Source organism: Manduca sexta, chromosome 27 (genome assembly GCF_014839805.1).
Source record: "Manduca sexta isolate Smith_Timp_Sample1 chromosome 27, JHU_Msex_v1.0, whole genome shotgun sequence".
Classification (NCBI taxonomy): Eukaryota; Metazoa; Arthropoda; class Insecta; order Lepidoptera; family Sphingidae; genus Manduca; species Manduca sexta.
Genome location: NC_051141.1, coordinates 5163552 through 5185769, shown reverse-complemented (window position 1 = coordinate 5185769; position 22218 = coordinate 5163552). Strand labels below are relative to the sequence as shown.

At 33.3% G+C, this 22218-nt stretch overlaps 1 protein-coding gene across 1 annotated transcript in view; it reads left to right on the top strand.

Moving 5' to 3' along the window:
* Positions 1-22218, top strand: part of LOC115451352 (alpha-mannosidase 2) — a 117316-nt gene that overhangs the window by 77633 nt on the left and 17465 nt on the right. Inside the window, exons 3-4 of the mRNA XM_037443766.1 lie at positions 16383-16459; positions 18460-18543. Of these exons, the coding sequence (XP_037299663.1) occupies positions 16383-16459; positions 18460-18543 (161 nt within the window). The remainder of the gene's footprint in view (positions 1-16382; positions 16460-18459; positions 18544-22218) is intronic.

The window sequence follows — 22218 nt, the reverse complement described above, 5'->3', positions numbered from 1 at the left end:
GGAGGCATGTAGGTGATACTGTGCTTCTTATCTTAGTATAATGTTAGACTTGGAAATGTGCGTTTCCAAATAATATACTGAAGCAATGATCACGGCGTCTCTCCTTCTAAGATATCTATACCACATTTGCTATAAAGTTCATATTGCAATAGGTAGCATTAATAGTATATAACATTGCAATAGTAAATTTTACAATTTGCTTTTATGACCATTTAAAGTACCTACATCATTATCTGGGACCATTTGTGAATACCAAATATAGATCAAATCTCTGTGTGTCTAACTCTCAGTTATAATACGCTTTCGGCTTTGACAGTTCCAAAGTACGTAGCGCTGCAACGTATTTGAGTTAATTAAACCGCTAGTTCCGATTGTCATTGTTGAAGTTAACTTTAACAGTAACGATATGGGAGGTTGCGCGTATTTCAAACTAAATATAATCTTAATCACCCGACGATAGGCCAGCTCTCGTAGGAGAACGAAATTTCCTTCAGTACCGACTTTGTCAAATATGAGTAGATATTTGACAATTATTTAATAAAGTTTGTATTTATGTAGAGTTGTTAAAAACTAGTTGGTTAAAATAAATACTAAAATTCGTTACCCCAAAACTATCCGAACGTATTTATTTAAGTAGCTAATAGTTAAAACGGTTTTGGTTTGTGTTCCAAAACAAATGGAAAGTTTTTATTCGTTTATGCTTTTAACTCTACGTTTTTACTCCTCTACAATATTAAAAGCTGCAGAAAAGCATCCGAATTTCATTTTATTTAGCGGCGTTTGCTTTGCCTAAAGTCTACACCACGCCGTCGTTGTTCAATCAAGAATCGACAAATAAAAATACTTCGGTATTTAAGATGATGCAACGTCTAAAATGTTATTTTTGTAAAATATGAAGTTCAATTTACTTTGGATTTATTGCCATGATCATTAGAACAGAAGTTAGTTTATATAAAACCTTTGGCGTTACATACATTTTTCCTAAAGAAATTGCCAAGCATGTGATTACCATTAGTATTGATTGAGTTTTAATGAAATCAAAACGTATTTATTGTAATAAATCTATTTTATAATCTCTTGGCACCGTCCGTCAAGTTCGCAGAACGAATGCGCGACACACCGGTCAAACGTGTTGTATTGAATTTAACATAAAACAATAGATTTTATTAGATTCCATAACCCTCGTGACACCTACAGATGCCTTGATTAATATGCCGGCCATAGCTGCGTAAGTGAAACTCAATTAATTTCGGCAGGCCCTGTCTAATGTATTTGCGCTTAGATAGCAGCTTCCATGTTGTCTATCTTAATGAATCTGTGGTCACTGCCCAGGCACCGTTATAGTTACGTTAAATGGATGTTTATCAAGTGCTTCTGTAATATAATAAATGATCTCTGGCTGAAATTATGAAAATGTTAACATTTCAGCTAAATTCTCCTACAACTAGAGCTAACGCTTTTTGAAATTAAACTTTTTATTCGTACCTCACTAATAATATGGTATACATTATGTATACCATTATATTGTTTTTACTAAAATTTAAGTCAAATTCTAACCGAATTTTGTGCCGAAATACGTACCGTCGATACGACTGCTTGGCTAATCGGTATTTTTATAACGTATTGCTGTGCTTCACAATTTTAAACTCAAGTATCAATGAATAGCATAATTTTAATAATATGTTTTCAGTTGGCAGCAATAGTTTTGATAAGGCTATTCAAGTACCTTTGATATTGCGGCTTCTGAGTTGTGAAGCATCAGATTTCGGTGCTATAGAGGTGTTCACATGGAATGGCTTGATAGTGCAGCATTTACGGTATAGTATTTTAGTTTATGGTGCAGTTTCTATCGAGACATGAGAAGTGCTTTGGCTTTATTAAGGAAATCTAAAATCGATAAACAGAATCATTCAAAGTTTATTTAGATTAACGGCTAATAATATTAATGACTATAAATCCATAATATTATCGATATTATAAAGTTAAAGTATTTTTTTTTCTTGGCGTCGAGCAAATCTATTATCTATACTTCTATCTATCTATACTATTATATAAAGCTGAAGATTGTTTAGGTGTATGTTTGAACAAGCTAATCTGAGGAACTACTGGTTCGAAATAAAAAAATCTTTTAGTGCCGGATAGCCCATTTATCAAGGAAGGCTAGAAGCTACATAACATCACGCGATTGCCAATAAGAGCATTAATGAAAAATGATGAAAAGATATTTTCTTGTTGAAAGCTTTCGTTGCACGTGATGCGTAGTCGGTTAAAGTTACGGAACAATCATGTATGACAGAATTGTTCCTCTTAAAAAGATATTTTAAATAAAGTTCCCCATCGCGTCTCTCACACAGAGAATTTCGGTAATTTTTTTGTATAGACTTTATTTAAGATCCTGGGAAGGACATAGGCTACTTAAAATTTTCTATCCCGGAAAAATATATAACGGGAATTTTATTCCGAAAAACTCTTTCAGGCAGATGTAGCCAAAAACAAAAATTTGTTTTGTTCAAAGAAAATTAAGTTTTAAATTATTTTATGGAACTACGTAAATTATTAAAGGCTAAGTGTAATTTCTGACAATTTCAATGTAAATTATATATTTCTGCTCCTCATCAGATTAGCATCCACTCGCTTGTTTTCCTTGCAGTTAAATAGTTGTTAAAGTATTATAGTCATACTAATAGAGCATCGCAGGCGACGGTGTGGTTATGCTATGGAAAACTCCTATACGGGTTACAGCCACAACTCTCAACGACAGCGTAAAAAGATGATCCATGAGCCAAAGCTCGGCGGTGACAAAACAACCGCGACACTAGTCGTTCAATAACTCGTCCTGAGGCGACGCGATGCTATTACGATGCTGATTAGTGTCAGCTGCAGTATGGAGTACTAGAATTTTGAATACCTTGGGCTAGGAGACGCCGGTATGGAGCCGGTGGCTTAACCCTTATTCGATACTTATTAATGTATGATTTTCATTCTTCAATACCATTAATTTGAAGGTTAACAAAAATTACTAATTGATGCTTACGTTTTAACAATCTTTTATCACAGCAAGTATGCGCCAATATTATAAAGTTAAATACCTATTGGACAGGACTATTAAGGAGTTGTGGTCAGAATGCCAGATGGCTTTTGTGATTGTTGTGGTTTGATGATAAAGGAGTGGGAGCAGCGTCGGAGAAGATTAAACTGTCCATTCAGGATATTATAAAGGAGCCATTAAAGTATATGCTCAACTTGAGTATTATGTAGCTTTACATAAATCACACTTTATATAAAATGCTTGTAGCAAACACGCAATAATCTTTTGCATCCACAAAATGATTTATCGACTAATATGCAAGTGTATTTACAGTATGCTTTGTTTAGCTATATTAGTGACATTTCACGAAATATCGGCTGAACATTTATGATTATGACAGTCTTATTTTAATAGTTAAGTTTTCAGCATAATTATTTTTAGAATGTAATCCTGAATATTGTGACAATTTTATCATATTTATACATTGTTGCGTAATATATTTTATTTTAACCTGTTTATAGTATATTTTAGAGGTATTAAAGAGAAATAAATATAAATAAACAAGCAATACCTAATGAATAGGTATTATTAATAATTTTAAGTCGATTTGTAATCCCCAATTAAGGATGATTGATTTTTAGCCTGAGTGGATCGGCTATGAAGTATTTATTATTAATTGCTATAAAGCATTGATTGGAAAATAATAAAAGAAGCAGAACAAAATCAAAATTTCAAATTGCCTTTAAACTTTTGGATCCGTATAACAATCATGTTTTTTTCTTTAAAATTAACTTTGAAACGTTTACTTTATTACGCATAAATAAAATAGAAAATTTATTCATTTTATGTTTGTGTGAAAGTTATTGAAGTCGTTTATTGGAAGCTCAAAAGTAAATACAAAAACGTGGAATTGTTTTAGATGAACACTGGCCCTGACTTATTCGTGCTAAGGTGTTCGCGTAAGCGGAGGCTAGAGCAACCCCTGTATCATTATAATGGTCAATATGTGTTTGGAATACACATACATAAAAACTGCAACTAACCTTGGATATCAGTTTGAAAATAATACTGCTTACAATAAGGTATAATATATGAAAATAAAAAATTTTGTAATCTACTACTACTGAGAGGGATTAGGCCTTAGTCCACCACGCTGGCCTAATGCGGATTGGTAGACTTCACACACCTTCGAAATTCCTATAGAGAACTTCTCGGATGTGCAGGTTTCCTCACGATGTTTTCCTTCACCGTTAAAGCGAACGATAAATTCACAAAGAATACACACATGATTTTTTAGAAAAGTCAGAGGTGTGTGCCCTTGGGATTTGAACCTGCGGACATTCGTCTTGGCAGACCGTTCCACACCCAACTAGGCTATCGCCGATCTACTAATATAATACTGTCATGAAATATTTAGTCGCTTTTAATTATTGTAACTGCTTCGTTAATTAATCTGGCTATGAAGAAATATAATATAATTCGAGTTTTAAAATAAATAAAAAACTTTGTTGTAACTTAATTTGCATTAATATACGTAGTGTGAAATCGTGTTCGTTATGAACTGAATTATATTGCATTCAATATGAGCGCTACAGTCAATGTGTGAAAGCACTTTAATTGATCATTTCAGACATGTCCCCATTTTCCAATTTATTTACATCATCGTACTTACTCATTGTGCGGGTGGATTTAACGCTAATGGTTTGTTACAACTTATATAAATAAAGTAAAGCGGCTGAGTATAATTAACGTTTCTATTCTATTCGAAATCGATTGGTTACACACAATCACTAACTGCGAATATTTTGAAAATATAAATCTACCAGTTAGGAAATTTAAACCTATATATTAACGTGTCGAAGTACATTTTACCCAATTAATATGAATCCACTCGTAACAGGAAAAAAAATATTTGGAAAAATACATAATAATCAGTATGTTGCTAACCTTTAACATGTCTTTATGATGTAACATTCAAAACCGCCCGCGGCATTTGTCAGTGACTCGTATTTCATCGACCAAAATGAACAATAGAAGATTAACGGAACCACAATGCGGTTGGTAACTCAGTACTCTCGATTGGTGCAAACTTCGCGCCGTACCCGGAAACTTGGTGGTTGCATCCGGTGGTTCGATCGGCGACCGGTTATGCTGAAATCATTACACACCTTCGAGTGGTCGTTTAGTATCAAGTTCTTATCGCTGGCCAGGAAAATGTGTAAGGAATGGGTAACTGAAATATTTACAGGCTATAGGCCTTTCAATGCCCTTGTGTGCAACTCGTGTTTACAACAATCTTTTGTCCAATGTTACATCAATAAACTGACATCATTATGTTTTCATTAGCAATTCGTTCAAGAAACTCAAGGCAAGAAAAATATTCCGTATGGAAATGGAAGCTAAAAACAACTTTATTGAATTAAAAGGTAGGTATTTACACAAAACTGTGGATCAGTTATTTATTTGAATGATTATCTTGTTACGTACAATTTCGTATGCATAGTAAAATATCGACGGAACTTCCTTTACAATGATACATTGCAAAATCATAAATACGCCTGAAAGCGATGCATAGTTTTGAAAATTCGTTGCAATAATAAATATTAAATTAAATTGATCAGTTCGCTGAGTTTTAAATGCTCTCCCTGAAGAAATCTCAATATTATTACGAGTAAAATGGAAACGGCATTGTAATAAAGGAGTTATTTATTTTGCTCTTTGAGGCTTATCTGACATAGGTTATCAATTGTATTACGCGTTTATTGTTGTGACAAAAGAATGAAAACAATTTTAATCTCAAAATTGTTTTCACAATGACACCGTTGTAGAACGGTGGGAAAGTAACTATTGGTATTCGCTATAATTATCATTGAATTTTGCATTCGAATATTGATGAAGTTGTGTTTACTAAAGAGAGCAATAAAATAAATACTATAGTATACTATATATACAAATAGTACGAATTATAGGTATTATACGGGTTATTTGCAAGCTGCCGTTTTTCACGTTTTTAAATCGCTATCTATTATTTAATTCCTAAATTATTTATTTATTAACGGACTACTAACTAATTTCGTAATGGGAACTAGTGCAAAAGTGCATGTTTTTGGACAATAAGTTTGTTTATTGTAACTCTTATTATTTGTTATCACAGCATAAGCATAGTGAGTACAATATGTGATAAGGAGTCAAAAAATAGACCTTACTTTATCTAAATCTTCTTAACTTATCCGATAGTATTAATTTGTCGCTCTTCTCCAGACCAAATTCATGTCTAACGAAGACCGCTTGTCGTTTAATTTGTTTTAATTTGTGCAGTTGCAAGCCTTGCTGATTCACTGAATATGTACTTCGAATAGGGCAACATATAGTCCGACGATACGATTCCACGCTATTGTAATTAAATATAAGAATTAATGATTATCATTAAAATGTATGTGATTACCGACAGTAGTAATAAAGCACGTAATAGAAGGGGATATCATTATCGATTACAAAATCTAGGACTCAAATGTTCGTTTAGGAGCTTGTTAAGAACTCGTCCTATGTGACCAAATTTTTAGGTAGCTATTATTATTTCCGAACTAATCAGGTGATTAATCTTTGCCATTATAAATATCCACCATTCTCATTTGTAACAAATCTGTTTACATGCGCAATTTTAGAGATAATAAAATTGTAAAATGTTTATTAAGTTCTTTAAAAGGTTCTCGCTCCTATGCTTAAAACAATAAAGGCTATCTCGCAAAGGTAATAAACTTATGGTTGAGGATTACTATTAGTAGTAAAATGCAGTTGCGTACGACACAAACCACTTCGTTAGGCGAATTATTCCCCAGACAATCCTCTCGTAGTCTGTCTACTGCGACATCGTAGACACGATTTTACAATTTAAATTATATATTGTTTGGATTAATAAACTGATTGGTAGCTAACTTATTATAAAATTAAATAGATGCTTTTGTGATGAGATATTATTTAATTCTACTAATTCAATATAACGCGTCAAGTAAAGTATATAATAGTATGAACTACTCAATTGTTATTTTATGACAACTTTGATAACATGCTTTTGTCAATGGTCATGATGAATCTCATTACTTTCGTGTAGACACGGTCCTCCGGGAGCATTAATATGTCGGACATTCCACGCTGATTCAAGATTAAATTACTTTGAAAGCGACATTCTACCCTAAAAACTATTTCCTTTTTAAAATTTCCTGTGGGCAATGTGTGTGATAGACGCAATCATGAGAAATAAAAGTCCGACGAGCAGCAACAGTTGACACAGGGCGACAAGTTTCTAAAAGTGTTCAAAGAAATTTATATCTCGTGGCGCACTTTCTTATTTTGCCAGGAATTAAATAGTATAGATTGCGAAGTAAATTTATATATTCTATTAAGAATTATAAACGTTTGCACCTTCTACTTACGCAATACGATTGAACTGCAGACATTTATGTTGAATTACGACGAAAACTATGATTTTTCTTCTATAATTGCAAAGTCAAGAAAAAAACACAATTTATTGAGAGTTGACTCGCAAAAGGAGGTTAAGATCCTCCACCGCGTTTTATTTTTATGATAATTATAACTATAATTTACTTTAAAATATTTATAAATACACTACAATCACAAACTGTCACAGTTCATAAATTGGAGTTCCGGAAAGCAGACAAAAAGAGCACAGCAACAACGTGGGCGCAGTAATAGGATTCCCTTAATACCTTCGAGTACGGGACTAAAAATTATCTGCGGATACATTTCATTTGAATGCTTTCACACGGTTCGTGTTCGTGCCGTCGCAAGAGCTTCGATGGTTATCGATCACTAGCCCGGCAATAACACCACTCAGAGGCAAAAGAGTGCCTGTTAGCACACAGATCCACCACCGCTGCAAGGACAGCCCAAACCATTACGCTGCCTTTTCTGATATATCAGAAAGGTAATTGAGTTTCAGCTTTTGTTGCATGTAAAATTATTTGGATCACCATCTATTTTATGTGCATTGCGTTAACTATGTCGAACGTGAGGCAATAAACAATAAATGGAAATAGTTAACATATCTTTATTTTTGGGATTATGTGAATTTTGAATTGGCATAGAATTTTTTTATTGTGTGGTTAAAACTTATTAAAGTAGTTTTAGGTAGGAAAAATAATGTTTAGTTCCTTGACCACGTTTATTATTTTTAACATTTTCAAACTTTGCTTGTTTATGTTTATTTCCAGTATGCTGAGATGCGCTTTAAAATGGATTAACGAATGACTCCGTGTTCCTGACCTGCAGCGGACAGGCGTTTGCCAAGTAACGATATTATAAATGTCCGCCCGACGCTTAATCTTGTTTCACATGTATATTAGCCGTATACGCCATACCGGCCTTAATTTAATGAGCTACGTGCCACGAGTTCTGATATGAATTTTTTACGTTAAGTGTTCGTATTACTTATTACTACGCATTTATGAGTTACCAGGATATCTACGTTTCAATACGTCAAACGATCATTAAACAAAACTGCAGGTAATGAAAAAAATATAATCTAGATTTCGCATCCTCGGGGCACGATGAAAATTCATTTGACAAATGCGACTCGTTTGCAACATAAAATAAAAGACGCCGTGCATGGACTTTTTTTCTGACTGTGTCAGGAGGATAATGTTTTTCCGCTTTTCAATGGGTTCAGGATTTAACTTCTTATTATAATATCATTTGTTGCATTCACTGTTTGATTTTATAATAGCTTTTTGAATTGTAATCACAGAATGCATAGAGTCGGTACGCAAGTTAAGTTTTATATTATTTACCAGCTGACCCGAAAGACGTTGTCCTGTCCTAACTATAAATTTTGAATTCGGATAGGTATTATTAATTAAAAAAAATATTTAAGAAAAAAACATAGTGTATATTATTTTAAGGGACTATGATACTCGCATTCTGTCAATGGCTGATAGTTATTTCAAACAACTGACAGTTATCTAAAATTAATATTGCCGTTAAATTTTGTTAAATTTTCTAATGTTCCGCTCAATTTCCTTAATTTTTTCAATCAATAGAACCTTCTAACAATAATTAACCCAGCAAAAAAAGAATTAGCGAAATTGTTCCATCAGTATATATATATATATATATATATATATATATATATATGTATATATACATAGATTTTGCAACACATTATTATCATATAATCTCACTTTGACTGCATTTTATTATAGTGCAAAATATCAATTGTTAAACTAAACTTGAATGCAGCATAAAAATATCGAGTTAAACCGGGTTAGGTGGTACCAGTTACTATTGCTTCGCTAAATCCAACAGTAATAAAAAAAAAACTTTAGGCCTTGAAAATATTGTTAAAAGTGCAAAAAAGTATAGATACAAGGGAAATATTGAAATATGTGTTATTTGCATAAAAAATATGTATAAATAAATCAATGTTGTTATTTCACTGAGGCTTCTGCCTTGTCCAAGATTTGCCGAAGTCATTTTTATGTGAAGAAGACCACCGCGAGTTCTGCGACCGCATCGGCTTGGGTAGATGCCCGGCATTCGGTACCAAAATATATTATAATATCTTCCTCGGATTCCGTAGCTGTCCGGGCTTTCAAGCGATATTTGTCTTGTATAAATGACGCGCATAATTTATTGTAGATAAATAACGCGCATGTGTTCGTATTGTTTTTTTAAAAACCGATAGCTTACAAAACAGTACGCAGTTGCGGGCATTTTTTGTTTGTGGAAGTGAATGGGCGTGCCCTGCGCGGGCTTTTTCGACAAAGCCACGCGTTTGCTTACATTTAGAAGACACCACGCCTGCTCAGTGCACGCCTTACGCATTCTTTTCTATCCGCGTAAGGTCAGGTATGGACACTTATGCGCACTGGCGTTTACCAAGTGTGTTATGTGGATAGTTATAAAACATAATTTTAAGCGACCATGTAATGAGTTGTAGCTGAAACCGAGTTCATGAAGCAATTACATAATATACAGTGGGTGAATGTGCTGGACAATCCGTAGAGATAATACCAGAAGTGCTATATATTCGACGGATAGTTCATTCACACGGCTGTTCGCCATGTGGACTTATGTAATGGCCGTGTGTGAATGTTCTTGAGCTACAACTGTAAACAAAAGCTTCGCGTTCGAACCTCCCCTTTATAGGTTTAACGTGCACATGAAAATTTTATGGAAACACTAAAAACGTACTTCTGCGACCTGGCTCCCCTGATCCTTTCAATCCGCAAGTTCTATTCGTCGAATTATAAATGTTTCATTCTCACGTACATTGTGCGCACTCAAATAACAGGGATAGAGAATAGAGATACACATTCGTGTGATATTAATGTCAGGTTAATTCATAATATGATTACAAAATATTCGCAAAAAACTGACTAATGGATATTGAGCGAAAGTAAATCTTTATATTAGTTTAAGCCCACTACCGCCTAATTGTGTTATTATAACAGATCCCATAAATAATTTCAGTTTTAAAAATGATCCCAATATTATAAAAAAGGTATGAGGTTATTTAAAATTTATTTATTTTGTATTACATATTAATTACCAATAGTTTATGGAAAACAATGTCTTAAAAAAAAACTCTAAATGCGAATTATTTTGCTCCTGCATTCTTCCTAGACAAGCGCGGGTAATGTTTCGCATAGTTTCAGGCAGCGTGCTTTGGTAATTTTGTAGAGCAAAATTTAAGAAATTATAATTATTTTCCACATATCGTTCCCTATTAACCGTTACAATGCGATTTCCACAAAAAATACGGATCGGCGATACCGCGCTCCTGTAGTAGCCCAAACCGACACATTTAGAGAAATGCAACGGTTTTCCACGTTTACATATTTAAGCACTTAGGACTTCACTTACGTCGTGTATCTAAATGATATTATTTTTAATATTTTCGTCGCACAAAAGTCGTAGAATCATTATTTTTGTTATAATAACGTGCGACGGTCCCGAGCTCTGCTTCTGTAAGACGTTCTATAGCAACAAGATTTCCAAAGACTGAGCCATACCTAGGTAGGATTATTTATTTATGGAACACCAACAATTCTTTATGTGTTTTCGAGTGGGTTCCTGGATGGTTTAGATTCACAGTTAGATCTGGTAGGTGGCACTGTACTCGGGTTCTAGGATTTTATCTCCTCTTTAGGGGAGGACTACGTCTGTCCAGACCTCGGTCGCTACAGCGTAAAAAAATATTGTGTGCTTGTAGCGCCGCGCCGCGTGGATTGGCAACGTTGACTGAACCGCTTGAGACTGCCTGCCAGTGCTGTATGCGGTTTTTGTTAAATTCGACATTCAACTGTATTCCGATCCGACAGAAAATCATACGTGATGATCACAGTTTAACCACAGTTTTGATTGGATACAAATTGTCGATAAAAAGCACGATATACAATATAAAAAAATTCATTGCGTGCTTAAATGATCCTTTGAAATTAAAGTACCAATTCAGTCTTGGAGTCAAGTTACTTTGAATTTTTATTTCAGAATAGATAATATTCTTCATGGAACTAACGATCAAAGTCAATGCGGTTTCAAGGAAGAAAACTGCACAATGGTTATTATTAAGTACAAATAAAATAATATGTTACGTCATTCTGAACCATATTCTCAAGGTAACTTACTATGATCGATTGATCATGGCTCTACGAAATGGTGTTTATTAGAGTAGGTATTTCTCAAAATAAATCTACGTAATGAAAATATTCTTATGAAACTTTCTACTCGTGTTTTTTTTTCTTAACACATTTTTTTTATATATTATTTGAGAGTACAGATGTATTGAATATAATACAAAATATTATTAATATTTTTTCTGTCTCATCTATTTTTTGTTTAATACAATAGTTTTTTAAAATAATATCCTACTAATATTATAAATGCGAAAGTTTGTGAGGATGGATAGTAGTAATAGTATGTACGTTTGTTCTTCTTCACGAAAAAACTACTGAACGGATTTGGATGAAACTTTACAGTAATATTGGTTATACATCAGAATAACACATAGGCTAAAATTAATAATGATTTTGTGTAATTTGGTCATAATATAACAATACATATCAAGTAAGTCGGAAAAAAAATGATATATTGGCGTACGCTGCCTAAACCGTTGGAGTTAGACAAAGATAATGAACCGTAGGATTATTTGTCTTAAATAGCCCTAAATAATAGTCTGCAACAATATATTGTATTTACCTTTTATTTGCAAGCCTCTATGACCGAAATAGTGAGCCATAAATATAATTAAATCGAATACTTTTTTATAATGCACATTTTTCAGACTAATCATAAAGTTTCATAATATGGAAATAGTTGACCTGGGAAAGTTATAGGTTACTTTCTATCCCGGGAAAATATATAGTGGGACTTTCACCCGGAAAACTTTCACGCGGGCGACGCCGCAAGCAAATACTAGTATAGAAAAAAATATCAATATAAAATAAACCTATGTGGGAGGAAATACCATTATATTTTTGTCGCTAAATATGTACATTTATGATGAGAAAGATAGATGGCAGATAAATATAAATAAAGCGATTAGGTTTCCTGTAACAAACTGCTGTCAGTATTTTATTTAGATTTTAGGAGTTGTTACATCCCTGGTTGTGTGGACATTCCACGGCGGTGGTTATATCTGTCTTCAAAACTTAGTTCAGTTTGTTTTAGGATAATAGAAGATTTGTTTTATATAATATGCATAATGTATATATTACCGTAGTATATGATAGACTACCGGTGTATTATTAATATTAATGTATGTGCAACCGCTAATGTTCCTAATAGATATTGAATAATATTTCCATCATATTCCAAAACTTGGTCAAAATACGTTTTCTTTCCATATAATAATGATCAATATGCACATTGCAATTGCAAGTATATTACGTAATACAAATCTTGCGGTACGTTAAGTTCGTTTTCTTGACTGGGAGATATCACTTGGCAGTTCAGAAAAACATATCAGGAGTTATTCGCTATTTAATTTATCCCATTCAGAGTTTCGTATGTTATCATGTAAAGAGATGGAAATATCGTTACCGAAACGTTCACCACATTTGATTACCAATTCAAAAATACAGACTATGTTATCGAAGCGTGAAATATTTTAAGCGGCTTAATTTAAACCACTTAAATATTAAATTGCGGAATATATTCAGGAAATGAAAATTGATATTTACAATTGATTGAAATGGTAATGAAAACTTGCCTTTTATTTAAATATAATGCGTATACTGAGTGTAACATGATAGACTATTCGCCGACATTTTCCTTTGGACTATAAAATACATATTTAGAAAATAGATGCTTAGATTTATCCTAGAACCAATTATTAAGTTTATTACAAGTACATAAGTAGGTATACTGTTCTACAAAAAATATATATGTGTAAGTAAGTACACGGAGATATAAACTCTAGTTAAATAGTAAATTGAAACATAATAATAAATTGTAAATTTTAAAATTAAACACATCTATACTGCCGCGCTAAGCGCAAAAGTGATATGTCAGGGAAATCTTATATCGAAATATTCGAAGTTTTGTAAATATAGTTACATGTAAAACTGAGATAGAGCAATTCTATTAAGGATTTTTTTGAACCAGTTCTAAACAAGATACCGTTATTTAGGTAAGTTTATTGGATGGGTATTTCTATAATTGATCGGACGATATAAAAATAAAGATTTTGATTTTTTTTGAGATATCGCTTTTGAGCTTAGTACAGTAGTATAAAAATAGGTAATTAAATCGTATAAATCTATTTCCGTTATTATCTTTTTAATAATAAAACATTAATCTAGTAACTGTTATTTATGCATCTTGTATTTAATCGTATGTAACGTAATGTTTTTTGTAAGTGGTGTGTGTTATTTGGATATCTAGATTTTCATGTTTTCATGTAGTTTAGTTTTCAGTTTCACCATATAGTACATACGAAAAACTCCTTCACGCGGGCGACGCAATCAACAAAAGCTAGTAAATTATAATTCGCCATTACATACCTTCGAAATTCTGAAAAAGGATTCTTGGGTATGAACGTTTCCTCATGAAGTTTCTCTTAAACGTTAAAACATGCTGTAATTTCAAACCTGCTACTGTCGTGCAGTCCATTTCACTCCCAAATAGGCTATCGACGCCGTTTAATATTACATTGAATTGCGCAATTAGTATTTCGTGTCTTTAACATAATAAACAGCTATTCCTCAAATGTTCATTGATATTTTTTTAGCTTCTATTTTTAATCTTATAATAATATATAATAACATAAAGGTGTACTTACCATTAATTGAAACCATGTTATAAATAAAGAAAAATAAATTTTAGCACGACAGCCAACTAGATTTATTCGCATAATGCTTTTCTGTCTGTTATAATGAACTTTGTCTGAGGACCAATGCTTGGGATCGGCGCTCCCAGTAGAGGCTAACTACTAAATGAAACCACATACTTATCTATTTGGAAAGAATACATTACAATAAATTACTCAAGTAATTTAGATATAAAATAAAAAAGTGCAAGTTTCGGACAAAAATATATTTATAAAAAGTAATTTTAATTTTACTCGCCCTAATACTACTACTACTCTAAGATAATTCATCGCAGCGGCAACATATACTTTCAGTCAGAAATACACTCACGCACACGGCATATTCGCATTAAACTACAAAATGATTAAAGACGAGAAAACTAAAACCAGGATTTTTGGTGAAAATATTCGTTATTAACGGGATGATTTTTGGCACAACGTAAGCAATGGTGAAGAAGATTATGTGGTTTCATTTAGTAACGCAATGTCAAAATTACCCTGTATAAATTATTACCATGTTCGAATTTTCCTATTAAGTTATTAATCATTTAATTGATGCAATAAGTTTTCACAAAGCGAACTATTGCCGTGATCTAACTATCGAACTATCGCATAGATCTGTGTTCAAGGAATATGCTGATGCGAACGACGTCTCTAGCGGATCCCAATCAAAACTTGTTAATTGTATGGCAGTCTCAGATATGACGTGTTGTATCTCTAAACCTCATACTCGAAGCACCTTAATGGAATATAAGTCCCCTGAGGTTTAGAGCGAAGGCGGTATAAATCAATTAGTGCTTAGAGTATGGGAAATGAAACTACTTAGGAAATGTACTTCTGAGACGTACCGAACTTTGAAGCAATGTTTTTATGTTCTCGAGCTCTAGCTAAATCGCAATCTTATGTTGTAAGGCAAGTTTTTTTACCGGTAAGTATCCACCGTACAGCGCCTACCTATTACCCAGAGCCTGACACGACAAATGACGACATCTGACTAGTTTCCTTCTTAGTTTTCCGCGCGTACACTCGCGACGTGGTGTAACACTAGTATTATGATCACTTATAATTTTCATAGTTATATTGTATTTTATTTTCGCATTTATTTAAGTTATGTATAACGCGCCACTGTTGCAAAATCCGACTTTTGTAGCAACGTTGAACAATGTTTTCCAAAGTAAACTCAATTCCAGCTAACAAACTCGACTGGAATGTGGAAAATGCATTTCTAACGAAGTTGTGATCTCGCGCCGCATCCCGGTTTTGTAACTGATGTACGTATAGAAAATCAAAAAGTATTGTCCATTGAAACGCGCTCGCCGCGCCGTCCGCTTGGTCCACGTATATTTTTCTATTTTATTTTTCACTCGTTTGTAGAAATCAGCCTTTGTGGAGGAATGCCAGTTACCACAGCACCGATGCAGTCGAGGGTTATTGGGAGGCTTGACTTTTCCACTTTTATATAAATAAAAAGGTTAAGCGGCATATACGCATATTCCTGTCTTCTATGGAATTATTTATTTATTGTTTCTTTTTTGCAAATATATGGTATTTTTACTGACAAAAACGCTTATCTGGTAATGGAATGTGACCAAGTAAGGACATCGCGGCGCTGTCATGTTTATGCGATATTGTGTAACACGTATACACTGTACCAGCTGTAAGTGGACCAGTTTTCCGTCTAGCAGTGGCTGCATACCATGCCAATAACCGTAGCTATGATAGTTTTCATTAGCTAACTTAGTAAATGGACTACCTACATTCATCATTTTAGCAAATATCATTTGAAATGCAACGAATGAATAAATCCCTATATGGAATTCGAATAATATGTTGTAATAAAATGTGATACATTTACTATATGTCGGTTTTAAAAATACACCAATGAAGTTGCTTTGGTTAATACTGATTCAATATAAGATGCCTTTGTAATTCTCAGAATACAGACAAGCTACGAAATAAATAAATTCCAATAATTGTTTAAATTTAATATTAACAAAGTACGGAACTTATGTTGATAATTTGTTACAGATAACAGCTTACAAACGGGCGATGAGGTCTATATGAAGTCATCGCAGCTTTCTCGGACTTCGATTGGACAGAAAAAAGTAAGTTGCAAAACTAATTAATATTTCTGTAGTTTATATCAAAGTGCGGCTCGGACCAGCGCGGCTGAGCTATTTGCACCTATATTTATTTTCTCTGGTAAGGCACGAGTATTTATCCATCAGTAAGTATTTTTAGCCAGCGATCAGACAAAGTACTACTTAGAAAAACAGCTATTTTTTCCAGTTAATATTAGTTTTATAACCCTAGTTTTTTTATAACATAGTTTTTCTTTTTTTAATATTAAGTATCAAAAATTTTCAAAGCTCATTATATTATAATTATTATATTATAATTATTGACATGTCACGTTTTTAGGCGGAAATTAAATATACTTAAAAGTGTTTAGTTTCGATTTTTTTGCGGACAGACTGTTCCACACTTATCTGCTTTCATTGATACAATTAAGTGGATATATAATAAACATAAATATGCCTGTGCTGAATTCACGATCTTTTAATGACTTTTAATCCGTCTAAGTAGCCTAAGTTTATACAAAGTATCGTCATTAGTTTAAATAGTTTCCAATTCCTAACATGTTACATAAAAAATAAAGCAAACAAAATTTAATATATCTCAAATGTTTTATGAGTCGTAAATTAAATTATAATTTGTTTCATTTTCATATTAATTACTAAATAATTATTATAATTGAACGATTCATTGATTATTGAGTGCCGTTTTGAATACTATTTGGTAAATAAATAGCGTCAAAGGCAATTTAATTCAAACATTGTGCACATAAATGGTGTGTATTCTGCGCTGTCGGTTTGAATTCGACCATTCAATTTGCTCGAGGCTCCGCTAATGTATGTTTTTGCTTGTCAATAAAATTAAGTAGTATTCGACTGGACGCCCCGTTGCGTCCTCGACAACTTTCAGTACTAAATGGGCATTTGATTTGGCATAATTCTGACGAAAATACGTTTATGAGGTTTCATCGCGAGAACCATTAATTACAATTACTATTGCTATAATGCATTAAAAGTGGAATTACTGTTGATGAATATGGTAATACTAAATATAATTATTAATTATCATGTTATCATTTATATACATAAGACAACTAATATCTCTAATGTTAAAACGGCAGATTCGTTTTACAAAAAATAGAGTTAGAGAAAGAAATTTAATTTCCAATATAAAAAAAAAGTCAATCGGACAAGAACTTTATAATATAACAATTTTTCCGATCTAATCGCGATTTTTATATTTTAATTTTCTCCCGACGTTTCGAAGTCTTCGCAGCTTGATATGTCATATTCTCTATCAATAGGGAAGATGGTTGGAAAGTTGCACAAGCCTGGGATCCAGTTCTACATTTAATCAATTCGGAATCCAAAAAACCGGCTGCCAGACTTCAAGACACTGTGAGCTCATTCTGCGTAGATCGGACCACCAACAGCTAAAAATTTAAAAAGTTGTATAAATGTAAAATGTGTCGGTCCCCTGTGACCACGAAGACTAAGAAGTCTTCGATACGTCGGGAGAATGTTAAAATATAAAAACCATGATATAATCCGAAAAAAAAAATTAATATTAATTCTTTATTGCACAACCAATAAAACACAAAAAAAAAGCAAAAGAAAGCAAATACAAGACATGGTTACACAAAGGGCGGTCTTATCGCTAAAAGCGATTTCTTCCAGACAACCTTTGGATGGACAGAAAAAAGTTAAAAATAGTTTAATTTTAATGTCTAACTTACGCGTAAACATAAGAAATGATTATGGACGAGAACTCGTACTGTAGTAATACAGTCGCGATATACGATTATGGCTAAACCTGCACTTAATTCAGACCTGGATTTAGGACAGTCACCTATTACTTATTTGTTTTTATTTTCGGATACTAATTCATGAAATAGTGCGGGATTAGTTATTGGGATCAGTTAAATAATTTGATAAAATATTCATAATATATTATCTTTTTATTTCCGACAGCTTCTGATGATCGTGTGTTACAATAAAGGACATTTTTATATAACTGTCGATGTTTCTAGGTGGTGGAGGACCAATGTCCGGTCCTGAAGGAGAGCACAGCGGACATAGACACCGTCTCTATATATCCCTACTTCGAGTTTCAGGTAAGAACATATTGTAGTGAAAACATGCATTTTACATGTTATAGTCATAACAAAAAAATGTATTTTAGTTCAATATACTAGCCGACTTGCAAAACTCAGACTTTTATAGAATTGTCTTTAGTCTCGAATTACTTATATAATGGACTACTCAATACCAATTAAAGAATAGTAATGTCGCCTAGTATTTGATCCTAATTCTACGGCCAAGTGAAAAGTGTGTAACTACTTTGTATTAAGCTCTCCCATTAAAAATATTACCTTGTTTATATCAATGAATGGCTTTTCTGAATGTTTTGCAATTTTATCCAGTTTACGGTTGACGGCGACTAAACAATATTGTCATTAGCGCAGGACTCGAGACTTTTCTTATTGTGACTATCAATAGACCGGCTACAGGTTCAGGCTAGACGGGGCTCGCGTCGGTTTAAGTACATTTTCTATATTAGCATTTAATTTCACAAGCCGCGAAACAGTTTGTTGAAACAATGTAGCACTTAAATATTTGTATATCAAAAGTGAAGTATGCCCGAAGTTTATGTATGCGGTATACTCAATGTTTTTAATTAAATGAGCCTTTTTTGACAAGTATTTAAATCGGGCAATTATAATTTAAGTAAATGCATAATACATCGCAGATGATTAGGGAGCGGGTCATATTTCGGCAAATACATTGCATAAATCACGTGTAAATTATGCGCGATACGCGATCGGCCCGCACGTCACTCGCATTCGAATTGTATATTAACCGAGTTGCCGCGTTATGCTTCCTATTTTCAAATATGAATGCATTTATTATTCCGCCGCATACATCTTGAGTAATTACAGATACTTGAAAAAAAAAACATTGGCATGTGAAAAACAAAACTTATGTTAACCGATCAAGATTAATATATGTATATCATGTTGATACGAAGCGATAAAGCAGTGAGCCCTGTGTAGTAGACAGTAATCTTCCAGTTCATTTGCCGATCTGACCGTGTGGCGAATATTCGGTCTTCTGTTTCAAAATATGAAACATATATTTAACGGCCAGTGACCGCGACCGTAGTACACTGTAACTAAGGATTACTTTGCAGGAAACTTGGTGGTCACTGTAACCATGTCGCTGAACCCCAATGTCGCCGTGTTTGAACACGTGCCGCAATGTGTGCTGCGAGATCCCTTTAATTTGCGACAAAACCCACCACGTCATGTCGGCCCGCAGCGAAAGCTTATGTTCTCTGCCGAGCAGTGAGATTTGCTCTTGAGGTTAGGTGTTTAATTAAAACGGACCGATACCGAGAGTTTAATTAGTAATGAGGTGTAGGTATTCGGTACCTCTACTATGGTATTAAAAGTTCGGAAAACCTGTATTCATAATTTGAAAATATATGTACTACATAAAGCTATTTATTGACCTAATAGTAAGTAACTGATAGTCCTTTTGTTTCCCAGAACACCGACATAGTGATGCTCGCTATTGCGTTTTGTATTCATATTTTTTCTATAAATGTTCACGATTTCAATAGCCATTAACCATCAGGGGATCCACGTGCTCGTCTGCGAGCCTTCGCAAATAAAAATCACTGAATAACATACAAATGGACTGTCGCGTCGGTGAGCCAATTTTTTCTTCGTTTATTTTCATGTTTAGGTAAATGTTCAAACAACGAAGTGATGGACGGAAACTATTACCGTGTTTGTAACTTTTGCAGGCATCGAATATGCAAACATAAAAAAATGGTTAGGTATTTTTTATTAAAAAGGCAAACCAAACTTTTACTTCATACGCGTAGAAAACATATTTTGATTCGTTTTGAACGTTCAGACGTGAAACATACTACATTCAATTATACAATAACATTATTGTATTATTGAAATTAAGTATGTTTCAATATGCTTTTATTCGCTAATTAATCACAATGTCAAGTGATTCCCTTGTGGGACAATAGATAATTTCTAATCAATGTTATATAACATATGCGGTCGGGTCATTAGAGATACGTATCGATATTGAGTTATCTGTAAGGCGGATGTTCTGTCTGCATCTTGACGGGACATCAGCCACCGATCCAAAGGTCATTTAAAGCCAGGCGAGTAGATAAGCACAGGTATTATGTACCTTGTACCCGTATGTACACGAGATATCATTACACACGTTATTAATTTCATTGGTATGTATCAAACAATAATTTCATTTTTATTATTTACTCATAAAAAATACATATATAGTTTAGTTCCTATTCCATATTTCCTTTGTTGTAAATTTTGGGAAGATACCACAAACTCAGACTCAAGACAAATGCTGGTCACTAATAAAAGAAAAGCCCAAGTGGGCTTTATTTGTTTATATTGGACGTATTTTTAAGTGTTTTTTATCTATTTCGTGTCCGAATATATTATTTAAGTATGTGTACAACAATATTATGCGCATTGATATTATTATTAAACATACTAATATCTACAATATTTTAGGAACATATTAGACTAGCTGAATTTGAACAGCGTTGAATTTACTTTAATATAAAGCATTAAAATACAAAATGATATTGTTATAGCTTATAAGTAAATTGTAAATTGTATTCGGTTCTACTTAAACAGTCCTGTCATAACTTTAGTCCGTGTCTAATAATGTTAACATAAAGTCAAGCTCTTAAAACAATTCCCTATAAATTGCTTTTCCCTTCGTTGGTTAATTTGGACAGTATTGACAGTAGGTAATTGACTGCACTCTCATCGACTTCGTGTAACGCAGTTTTACAGAGTTCAGTCTAAGTTAATGTATGTGAGAGCCAGGGGTGTTATGGAGCTCCGTAACCGTAACCGAAACTATCGGATATCCGAAATAAAAACATATCCGTAACCGTAACCGTATCCGTTAAAAAAGTTTCGGATAAGTTACGGATAATATGTTACTACAGATTTGTGTTTCACCGGTTACGCGCTACGTGAATTTTATATAGTTTGTTTGTTATTTTTAATCATAACATACTTAACCTCATTCATAAATAGTTTTTTTTTTTATTTAGGAGTAGGTAGGTACTTCATTTAGTAAAGTGAAGGAAAAGTGTTGTGTTACGTACTAAATTGATTTTGCAAAATGTAAACAGTGTGATAAAAACTTTTCACGAAGAGGAGGTGGCGCTACTTCACTGAAACTTCTTCTCAAATTAAAACACAGAGGTTTTCCGAACATCTATGTCCCCCAATTAGTTCATCGATACTTAATAATCGACGATGACGATGAACGATAGTTAGGAATCATCGCCCTACTGTATTACATAAAATTTTTATTTTACTTTAATCTATTATCCGTAACCGAAACTATCCGAAACTACCGGATAATCCGAAATAATTCAATATCCGTAACCGTATCCGAAACCGATATAATTTTATTCCTATATCCATATCCGTATCCATATCCGAAATTTCATATCCATAACATCCCTGGTGAGAGCAACTTCCAAATATTTCATGTTGCCAGGATATTTGGAAGACGACATTTTTTAATTACGTTAAAATTACTAAAATTTAATCTAAATGTTTAATTAAAATAATATGGACATAAACACGTCTGGCGACGCTTCTATTGCTTTAGGCTTGGCTTGGCTTAATAACTTTCACATGCCTTAGAAATTACTGTACAGAACTCAAGTATACAGTTATCCTTCATCATTAATGCAAGCCGGCGATTAT